General features: G+C 48.5%; 1 protein-coding gene across 5 annotated transcripts in view; it reads right to left on the reverse strand.

The window, feature by feature from the left end:
* The window catches only part of cgnb (cingulin b), a 126,884-nt gene that overhangs the window by 13,983 nt on the left and 101,401 nt on the right, over positions 1-11,500 (reverse strand). For all 5 annotated transcript variants that reach the window (XM_060820786.1, XM_060820784.1, XM_060820785.1 and 2 more), the window contains exons 18-20: positions 9,606-9,689; positions 4,467-4,585; positions 311-419 (exon numbers count right to left, since the gene is read on the reverse strand). In XM_060820786.1, coding sequence (XP_060676769.1) covers positions 311-419; positions 4,467-4,585; positions 9,606-9,689 — 312 coding nt within the window. The remainder of the gene's footprint in view (positions 1-310; positions 420-4,466; positions 4,586-9,605; positions 9,690-11,500) is intronic.

The following is an 11,500-nucleotide window of genomic DNA, read 5'->3' on the forward strand; positions in this document are numbered from 1 at the left end:
TGGGAGGGTGGGATATTCTTCAGAAGAGTCGGTGTAAGCTGGATGGGCCGAACAGCCTGCTTCCACGCTGTAGGAATTCTATTATCTGAATGAGGCAGGGTGACCAAGTAGTTAATCCTCATTGGAGTGCAAAGACAGATCCCATTTGCAGGCCTCCAGCAATGGCCTGAAGTGAGTCAAATTGGTGTGAGGGTACATTCAAACATACTGCATCTCAAAGGGGGTAAACCAGGGGGCTGTAACCCTCCACTGCGGGTGAAGTGAGCCACAGCAGGTTCACAATGGTGACAGTCCTCCCTGAAAGCCGTACCTGGTCCTTCTCATCAGACACCTGCTGCCTTTCATCATCGAGCTGAATGGTTAGTTCCTTGACTTTCCTCTCCAGCTTGCGATTAGATGCCTGCAGTGCACTTCGGTCCCTAGTGATAGGAAACACCGAGAGAATGAAAATGTGTAAGAGTGTGTGTGTGTGTGTGTGTGTGTGTGTGTGTGTGTGTGTGAGAGAGAGAGAGAGACACAGAGAGAGTGCACAAGAGACAGAGAGAGAGAAGGAGCGAGAGAGAGACAGACAGAGACAGAGAGAGAGACACAGAGAGAGACAGAGAGAGAGACAGAGAGAGAGACAGAGAGAGAGACAGAGAGAGAATGAGAAGGGAGAAAGGTTTATTTGCCATCTCGGACATATTTTGAAATATTTACCTGCCACACCCTTGGATTCTTAGAAAGTGACAAAAGTCACTAGACTGAAAATGTTAACTGCTTTCTCTCCAGAGATGCTGCCAGACCTGCCGAGTTTCTCCCCCACTTTCTGCTTTTATTTCAGATCTTCAGAGGCTGAAGTTCTTTGCTTTGTTTTTACCCCTCGCTTTTTGACAGACAAGGGAATCAAATGAAGATCGTTCCACAGATCCTCAACATTTGTGGGAAATACTGGTTGGGAGTGAGTGTGAGTGAGAGAGTGAGTGAGAGTGAGAGTGAGAGTGAGAGTGTATATATAGAGGACAGAACTCTCCTACTCGCGGGTGGGACAAATATGGAAGGTATGAGCAGGAAACGATCGGCTGGACCGTCGGGCCTGGCTCACAACGTAGATAAATACTTTGCAATACCTCGGTGAGACCTTTAGACATCCACCGCAACAGGCTTCTTGATCACACTGCTGAACTATGGAACTCCCTAAATGCAAACGCACTCTCCGGTTAATGTGTCCCTTCCTGCCATCACCAATCTCCTCCCTCCCGACATCTCACGCTGACACAACAGCAACCATCCTGATTTCTTCAGTCTCTCTAACGCAGCTCGTTCTGAACTTGCTGCTCTGCATCCTCCCAGGCCTGTTCAGCGGAAATATAACTCCCCCTCTCCCCTTTCTCTCTACTCCCCCTGCTTCACACACACTTTCACGCTCCGTCTCCCACCAAATCTGCTGAGCAGTTCCCTCCTTTATAAGTGTTTTGAGCTTGACCTCCCCCCACCCCCCCCCCAACTCCTAATCTCTCCTGTGTTGAGTTTTGTGAGACTGCGAGATGGTTTACTGTGATGAGGGTGCTGCAGAGATACAATGAGCTGACATTCCACATTACGGCACCCTTCTCACCATCGGCCCAGACGATGAACCCAAATATACAAGCAGACAGCAGCGATGAAAGTGCTGCACAGCCAGGGCTGGGCTACTGTGTCATGTTTCAAAACAACGAACCACAGCAACTACTTGCTCGTCTTTAACTCTTTTTGATTTGAAAGTGTGAACAAACAGAGATGTTTGCTTTCCCAGGCCACAGTCACCTCGAGATTGCACCGAAATGAAAGAGCAGAAGAAAAGGGGAGAGATTAGTGTGCAGTCTGGGTTTCTTCTGCATGTAGAGACAGGGAGACTCAAGTGAAGCAAATGGATTAGTTTTAAAAAGGACCACTGCGCTTTCCCCAAGCGGATCAGAGGCGAATCAACCAGAGTTTTCACAGTCACGAGGCCACCTGAAATCTCAGGGCCTTTCACAGTGCAGTAAAGAGCCCCACGCTGTGGGGTCCCCAGCCAATGCTGGAATCAGCGAACTTTCAGTGGAAGAGCTGAAACTCTGACGGACAATGGCCGCTCCCAGGGTGGAGGAACAGGACTAGCCCTTGGAGCCTACGTGAGAAAGATCGCAGGAAACGACCCTTGCCCCGAGTCATCCGAAAATTGAAAACAGGAAGCCTCGGCAGGTAAACGAAGTGGGAAGCGTGAGATTGTGAGGCGTTGGGTAGAGGACCTGCTCTTGGGTCGGTCACTACAACCAGCAGTCTAAAAAAGGATCCCTCAGTTGATTCTGGATATAGGGGGAACTGTCTTATGGGGAGGGGAGGGGGGGGGGGCTTTGGGCATTATAGTTTCGAAGGAGGAGAGGAGACCTTGTTGAAACATATAAGATTCTTGCAGGACCTCGATAGAAATTACTGGTCGTTCTGCGTTTCGTCAGTGCAAATTTGCTGCAACGTGATTGACAAATTGGGGACGCTGTTCTTAAAGCGCGAACTTTTAAAACGTGTTGGCTGTAACGCGATTAAATTGCCAAAACTTTCAGCGCTGCTTCTGAAGCACGATTTTTCTACAACGTGGGGTTGCACAGGGACACAACCATCGCGTTTACAGAAGAACCACCCGTCCTTTCCACTGTGGGACAGTCCGAGACCAGAGGGTGTAATCTCAGAGTAAGGGATCACTCTGGGTAGTGGATTGGTGGAAATCTCTTCCGCAGAGCCGGTATAAAAGGATGAGGTTGATGAACTTTTAATTGGTGAGATCTGGGGTCATGCAAGAAAAGAGTGAAGGTGATGTTGAGAATCATCAGGTCGGCCATGGTCTCACTGATGAGCAGCACAGACTCAATGGGCCAAGTGTCCAACCTACGCTGCTATGTTGCGGTAGAAGGTTAGGGGATTCGACTGGATTTGAGTTCGATGAGGTTTCAGCTCACCCCTAAAACACCTAATCCCAATCTGGGAGGGTTTACAGAAAGAGTACAGGCAGAGCAAGCCTCACACTTTGTTCACACACATGAGAGTCTCTTCACGTCGGGAGGCTGTTGCATTGCTCTGGCTCAGCAGGAACCAACTCCAGTTTCCTCCCACAGTCCAGAGACATGCAGCTTAGGGTGGATTGGCCATGCTAAACTGTCCCGTAGTGCCCAGGGATGTGCAGCTTAGGGTGGATTGGCCATGCTAAATTGTCCCATAGTGCCCCAGGGATGTGCAGGTTAGGGTGGATTGGCCATGCTAAATTGTCCCATAGTGCCCAGGGATGTGCAGGTTAGGGTGAATTGGCCATGCTAAATTGTCCCATAGTGCCCCAGGGATGTGCAGGTTAGGGTGGATTGGCCATGCTAAATTGTCCCATAGTGCCCAGGGATGTGCAGGTTAGGGTGGATTGGCCATGCTAAATTGTCCCATAGTGCCCAGGGATGTGCAGGTTAGGGTGGATTGGCCATGCTAAATTGTCCCATAGTGCCCAGGGATGTGCAGGTTAGGGTGGATTGGCCATGCTAAATTGTTCCATAGTGCCCCAGGGATGTGCAGGTTAGGGTGGATTGGCCATGCTAAATTGTCCCGTAGTGCCCAGGGATGTGCAGGTTAGGGTGGATTGGCCATGCTAAATTGTCCCGTAGTGCCCAGGGATGTGCAGGTTAGGGTGGGTTGGCCATGCTAAACTGTCCCATAGTGCCCAGGGATGTGCAGGTTAGGGTGGATTGGCCACGCTAAATTGTCCCGTAGTGCCCAGGGATGTGCAGGTTAGGGTGGGTTGGCCATGCTAAACTGTCCCATAGTGCCCAGGGATGTGCAGGTTAGGGTAGATTGGCCATGCTAAATTGTCCCATAGTGCCCAGGGGTGTGCTGGTTAGGGAGGATTGGCCGTGGGAAATGTAGGGCTACAGGGTTGTGGGTGTGGTAGGATGCTCTTCAGAGTCAGCATGGAGTTGGTAGGCTGAATGGCCATCTTCCACCCTGTAGGAATTCTATGATTAGAGGACACACTCCATGGCCTTCAAGGGAAGACCCCAGTGCTTCCGGCCCAGAGGCACAGACATGACCCTTCCCATCCCTAAGAGCTTCTAATATAAATCCATGTCCCTCTAGTTATTGATCTCCCTACTCAGGGGATAGCTTTCTCCTAAGTATACTCCTCAGAATTATGTACTTCTCAAACCAGGCTACTCCCCTCCCCTGACACAACCCCCATCACTGCTCTAAAGGGAAATAACTCCAACCTATCTACTCTGCAGTTTCACAGCTGAAAGATTACAGCCCAGGCCACGTCCTGGTGAAACACCTCTGGGCCGGTGGTGCCAATCGCAAGGGAATGCTGTCTTTCAGGTATGCTCAACTGAGAACCTGTTTGTTAACCACCCCTATTCCCTTACCCCACCCTCTGCAGCGCTCCCTATACCCCCCTCCTCCCCAGTCCACCATCCCCTTTGTCTTAAAGTGTATACCTTTCCTCTGACTGCAAGCGATCCTCCAGCTCTCTGATGCGAGATTCGAGTTGGGACAAGTTGGCACTTGGTTTCAGAGTACCTTCCGAGTTGGACAGGCGAATCTTTAAATCTTTTGCCTGCGAGAGAAACATAAATCAGAGCTAATTGTAAGGTATGGGACTGGAAGAAGATTAAGTCACGTCTGACTCAATTTAGAAATTTTTTTTTGTCTTTGCATTCCACCCAGACTTGCCACATCAACTGCCCATGCAGAGTTCTGTCACCAGCTGGGTGGCAAGACCCAACACTATGTCTAGGCTGGCTGGGACTCTGGCCAGGTTCATGACAGTACACAGTATGATCTCACCAGACAGAAACGGAGACATCACTGGGAAATAAACAGTAGGGCGTCTCAGGGGATGACGTTATCCACTCAATGACACAGATGAACAACTGGAAGGAAATGGAGGCCTCTGATGCTTGAGATTCCAGGTACAAACCACAAGGTAAAATGAAGAGGTGCTCCAAATTGCAAGAACAGAAAACTTTGCAACACGCGGTAACAGAAATCGTTGGAGAAACTCAGCAGCATCGGTGGACAGAGAAACAGCGCTAACGTCGAATCCTCTGCAAGGGTCGGTTTCTCTCTCTCTACAGATGATTCCAGACTATTGACGAGAAAGTGCTGGAGGAAGGCAGCAGGTCTGGCAGCGTGTGTATACCTTTCAGGGTCACTGGACTCAATGTTAACCCTGTTTTTCTCTCCCTCCACAGACGCTGCTGGACCTAAATGAGTTTCTCCAGCAATTTCTGTTTCTGTGTGTTTCAGTTCTCCAACATCTGCAGTTCCTGGTTTTATCATTGACGTTTTGCCTGCTTATGGCTGAAATACCCGTGGTTCTCTTTTCTGGACCTCACTTGGAGAAATTCAGCGATATCAGCGGAGACAGAGAGAGAAAACTTTCCTGAGGACGATACAATTCTTCTTTGAGAGTCAAACATCAACTCACTTTCTCTCTCCACTGCGTTCCTTCGGTGATTAAAAACTTAAAATACAAGCCATAAGTATTAATTTAACCTGGTTCTAGATTAGAGTGGTGCTGGAAAAGCACAGCAGTTCTGGCAGCATCCGAGGAGCAGGAAAATCGATGTTTCGGGCACAAGCCCTTTGCTATATTCCTGATGAAGGGCTTTTGCCCGAAACGTCGATTCTCCTGCTCCTTGGATGCTGCCTGAACTGCTTTTCCAGCACCACTCTAATCTAGAATCTGGTTTCCAGTATCTGCAGTCCTTGTTTTTACTTTTTACTTAATTTAAGCTGGAACAGTGTTTTGTAGAGGAATAAGAGAGTGCTATTTTCTGGATCTGTAGATTAAAGAAGCAAAAATGGCCCTTAATCGAGAGATCTGCTCTTCTTGTCGGATGTGGGAGTTTAGTGAGAGTTTGTGTGTTACTGAGGATTGTACCTGCAACAAATGCCATTGTTTGTGAATCCTATCAGATCGAATGGATCGGTTGGAGAGGCAGTTAGAGGCAATGAGGAATTTACAAGAGCAAGGGAATGTGATGGATGGCAGTTAAAGAAAGGGGAGGGAAGTCTCAGATACAGTCACATAGATGGATTAACTCCAGGAAAGGTAAGAGAGGCAGGCAGGTAGTGCAGGAATTTTCGTGGTTATCCCCATTTCATAAAAGTATGCTGTTTTGGAAAGTGTAGGGGGTGATGGATTTTCAGATGTAAGTAGCACAAACAGCCGAGATTCTGGTATTGAGACTGACTCTAATGTAATGAGAGGTACGTCGGGTTCCAAGCGATCGATTGTGTTAGGGGATTCTCTCGTCCGAGGTACAGACAGACGTTTCTGTGGCCAGCAGCGAAAAATCGGAATGGTGTGTACCTTCCCTGGTGCCAGGATCAAGGATGTCTCAGAGAGAGTGCAGAATGTTTTCAAGAGGGAGAGGGACCAGCAAGAGGTCATTGTACACATTGGAACCAACGACATAGGAAGGTTGAGATTCTTAATGGAGATTACAGAGAGTTAGTCAGGAATTTAAAAAGTAAGTCCACGGGAGTAGTAATATCTGGATTACTCTTGGTGCTACAGGTTAGTGAGGGCAGAAATAGGAGGATAGAGCAGATGAGTGCATGGCTGAGGAGCTGGTGTATGGGAGCTGGTGTATGGGAGAAGGATTCACATTTTTGGATCATTGGAAACTGTTTTGGGGTAGAAGTGACCTGTACAAGGAGGACGGATTGCACCTAAATTGGAAGGGGACTAATATACTGGCAGGGAGATTTGCTAGAGCAACTCGGGAGGATTTAAACTAGCAAGGTTGGTGTGGAGGGGGCGGAGGGGTCAGGGGGTGACCTAGGGAGATAGTGAGGAAAGATTTCAACCTGAGACTTGTACAGTCGAGAACAAAGGTGAGACAAACAAACAGACAGTCAGGGTAGGCAGGGACAAAGCAGAGAACAAGGTAGGACTGATAAATTAAACTGCATTTATTTCAATGCAAGGAGCCTAACAGGGAAGGCAGACAAACTCAGGGCATGGTTAGGAACATGGGACGGAATATCATAGCAATTACAGAAACATGGCTCTGGGATGGGCAGGACTGGCAGCTTAATGTTCCAGGATACAAATGCTACACGAAGGACAGAAAGGGAGGCAAGAGAGGAGGGGGAGTGGCATTTTTGAGAAGGGATAGCATTACAGCTGTGCTGAGGGACGGTATTCCTAGAAATACATCCAGGGAAGTTACTTGGGTGGAACTGAGAAATAAGGAAGGGATGAGCACCTTATTGGGATTATATTTTAAACCTCCTAAGAGTCAGGAGATTAATTTGTAAGGAGATCTCAGTTATCTGTAAAAATAATAGGGTGGTTACAGTAGGGGATTTTAACTTTCCAAACATAGACTGGGACTGCCATAGTGTTAAGGGTTTACTTGGAGAGGAATTTGTTAAGTGTGCACAAGAAAATTTTCTGATTCAGTATATGGAAGTACCTACTAGAGAAGGTGCAAAACTTGACCTACTCTTGGGAAATAAGGTACGGCAGGTGACTGAGGAGTCAGTGGGGGAGCACTTTGGGGCCAGCGACCTTAATTCTATGAGATTTAAAATAGTGATGGAAATGGATAGATCAGCTCTAAGGTGGAGAAAGACCAATTTTGACGATGTTAGGCAAGAACTTTCAAAAGCTGATTGGAGACAGATGTTCGCAGGTAAAAGGTATGGCTGGAAAATGGGAAGCCTTCAGAAATGAGACAACAAGAGTCCAGAGAAAGTATGTTCCTGTCAGGGTGAAAGGAAAGGCCGGTAGGTATAGGGAATGCTGGATGACTAAAGAAATTGAGGGTTTGGTTAAGAAAAAGAAGGAAGCATATGTCAGGTACAGACAGGATAGATCGAGTGAATCCTGAGAAGAGTATAAAGGCAGTAGGAGTATACTTAAGAGGGAAATCTGGAGGGCAAAAAGGGGACATGAGATAGTTTTGGTAAATAGAGTTAAGGAGAATTCAAAAGGGTTTTTGTAAATACATTAAGGACAAAAGGGTAACTAGGGAGAGAATTGGCCCCTCAAAGATCAGCAAGGCGGCCTTTGTGTGGAGCCACAGGAGATGTAAACGAGTATTTTGCATCAGTATTCACTGCGGAATAGGACATGGAACATATTGAACTTAGGGAAATAGATGGTGACACCTTGAAAAATGTTCAGATTACAGAGGAGAAAGTGCTGGATGTCTTGAAATGCATAAAAGTGGATAAATCCCCAGGACCTGATCAGGTGTACCGTAGAACTCTGTGGGAACCTAGGAAAGTGATTGCTGGGCCTCTTGCTGAGATACTTGTATCATCGATAGTCACAGGTGAGGTGCCGGAAGACTGGAGGTTGGCTAACGTTGTGCCACTGTTTAAGAAGGGTGGTAAGGACAAGCCAGGGAACTATAGACCGGTGAGCCTGACCTCGGTGGTGGGCAAGTTGTTGGAGGGAATCCTGAGGGATAGGATGTACATGTATTTGGAAAGGCAAGGACTGATTCGGGATAGTCAACATGGCTATGTGTGTGGGAAATCATGTCTCACAAACTTGATTGAGATTTTTGAAGAAGTAACAAAGTGGATTGATGAGGGCAGAGTGATAGATGTGATCTATATGGACTTCAGTAAGGCGTTCGACAAGGTTCCCCATGGGAGACTGATTAGCAAGGTTAGGTCTCATGGAGTACAGGGGGAACTAGCCAGTTAGATACAGAACTGGCTCAAAGGTAGAAGACAGAGGGTGTGGTGGAGGGTTGTTTTTCAGACTGGAGGCCTGTGACCAGTGGAGTGCCACAAGGATCGGTGCTGGGTCCACTATGTTTCATCATTTATGTAAATGATTTGGATGCGAGCATATGAGGGAGAGTTAGTAAGTTTACTGATGATACCAAAATTGGAGGTGTAGTGGACAGCGAAGAGGGTTACCTCCAATTACAATGGGATCTTGATCAGATGGGCCAATGGACTGAGAAGTGGCAGATGGAGTTTAGAGTCATAGAGATGTACAGCACAGAAGCAAACCCTTCGGTCCAACCCATCCATGCCGACCAGATATCCCAACCCAATCTAGTCCCACCTGCCAGCACCCGGCCCATATCCCTCCAAACCCTTCCTATTCATATACCCATCCAGATGCCTCTTAAATGTTGCAATTGTACCAGCCTCCACCACTTCCTCTGGCAGCTCATTCCATACACGTACCACCCTCTGCGTGAAAACATTGCCCCTTAGCTCTCTTTTTAAATCTTTCCCCTCTCCCCCTAAACCTATGCCCCTCTAGTTCTGGACTCCCCCACCCCAGGGAAAAGACCTTGCCTATTTACCCTATCCATGCCTCTCATTAGGTCACCCTCTGTTTCCGTGCTGGATGACTCTGTGGTTCAGCTCAGTGAGCACCTATCCAAAAGCTCTAGACAGCAGCCCTCTCCCGCTCCACCAACCATCGATAGGATGCCCCTTGCGACTCCCCTCTCCTCCAGAAGTCTCTGCCCGAAAGCATCGTGACTCAGCTCGCCCGTTCACCTGTCGTGCATTGCCCAGTACATTCCCCTGAGCCACTGTTCCGGAAACCGTTTGCTTGATTACCTTAATTCCCACCCGAGGAAACGTACCTGCCTCTCCAAGGAAATCTTGTCACATTCGAGGTCCTGCCTTGCAGCTCTTTCCTGCATCAGCTCGGCTCTCAGCTGCTCAATCTGTCAGAGGAAATAAACAAGGAGATTAAAAGGAAGAAAGATGTTCCACGATAAACCAATCTTCCCAATTTACTGCAGCACAAATACTTGTCTGTACCAGTCCAGACAGCAGCGATGGGAAAACATGTATTCGTGAATAGGTGTCAATAAAGGCTTTGAGTAACGTCCTTTACATAGCTGGATGCACACATCATAGGAATAGTATGAGGCCATTCAGCCCCTTGAGTGTCTATCATTTAATTACATCTATCCCTCAGGTTTCTGAAGCATTATCCACCTCGGATTAGTGATAGTCAGAGAGTCAGAGTCATCCAACACACAGGAGGCCCTTCTGCCCACTGAGTCTGTGTCGACCTATCTACATTAATGCTACTTTTGTGCACAGACCCATAGCCTTGAATCTTGTGGTATTTCAAGTGGCTCATCCAAGTCCTTTACAAAAGTAGTCAGGTTTCCTGCCTCATGTCCCCTTCCTGGCATTATATTCCAGATTCCCACTAGATGAAAGATGTTTTCCACAAGGCCCCTCTCAACCTTTTGCTTTACAATTATGCCTCTTTGTTACTGACCCTTTACCCAAGGTGAGCAGCTGCTTTCTATTCACCCTCTCCATGGTCCTCACAACGTTATACACTTCAAATCAGGCTCCCCCCTCAATCCTTCCCTGCTTGAAAGAAAACAGCAAGAGTTTATCCAGCCTCTCTCCCTGACGCTTCATCTAGGGCAGCGTGGCAACTCAGTGGCGAGCATCATTGTCTCACAGTGCCGGGGTCACCGTCTGTGTGGAGTTTGCACATTCTCCCCATGTCAGCGTGGGTTTCTCCCAGGTGCTCCAGTTTCCTCCCACAGTACAAGGATGTGCAGGTTAGGGTGGATTGGCCATGCTAAATTGTCCCATAATGCCCTGGGATGTGCAGGTTAGAGTGGGTTGGCCATGCTAAATTGTCCCATAGTGCCCTGGGATGTGCGGGTTAGGGTGGATTGGCCATGCTAAATTTTCCTGTAGGAATATTGTAGGCTAGGTGCTTTGGTCAGGGAAATGTAGAGTAGTAGGTGTTGGGGAATGGGTCTTGGGTGTGATACTCTTCCAAGGTTCGGTGTGGACCTGCTGGGTCAAATGGCCTGTTTCCACACTGTAGGGATTCTAATTCTAATTTGACTCCCTCGTCTGCCTGAAATCTATCCAACTCGACCTTGAGTAACAGAATTGCACACTCGAACGATCTCCTGTCTCCTGTACACTCACTCCGAGGCTAAACTGTAGCTGTCTATTCATCTCACTGTCCGTGTGAAAGTGAGGAAACTCTGCCAAAGCCTTCGACCGGTTCCAGCTGCCTCTGCCAACGCCCAGGTGTCTGCACTTCAGCTGGAGTCAGTGTTTGTTCCGGTGACTCTGTTGGGATGTTGAGTTACAGCTCAGATGTGTGTGTTTGACCTGAGGCACCAGCAGGCGTGTCTGAGACCTCTTTCAGAGCTGAGCCTCCATGGAATCTTTTGGATCAGGCCGCCCGCGATTAACCCTCTGGCACACAGCATACCAGTTCCACAGCAACCCTCCCTTATCTCTCACCCCCCTCTCTCTCACCTCCCCCCACTCTCCTCCCCTCTCCTCTCCCCCCTCCCCCCCCCCATCTCTCCTCTCCCCTCCTCTTCCCCCCTCCTTCCCCTCTCCTCTTCCCCCCTCCTCCCTCCTCCACTTCCCCCCCTTCCCCCACTCTCCTTTCGTCTCCCCCCCACTCACACCCTCTCCTCTGCCCTCCTCTCCTCTCCTCTCCCCCCTCCTCTCCTCTCCTCTCCCCCTCCTCTCCTCT

Source organism: Hemiscyllium ocellatum, chromosome 50 (assembly GCF_020745735.1).
Source record: "Hemiscyllium ocellatum isolate sHemOce1 chromosome 50, sHemOce1.pat.X.cur, whole genome shotgun sequence".
In the NCBI taxonomy this organism is placed as follows: domain Eukaryota; kingdom Metazoa; phylum Chordata; class Chondrichthyes; order Orectolobiformes; family Hemiscylliidae; genus Hemiscyllium; species Hemiscyllium ocellatum.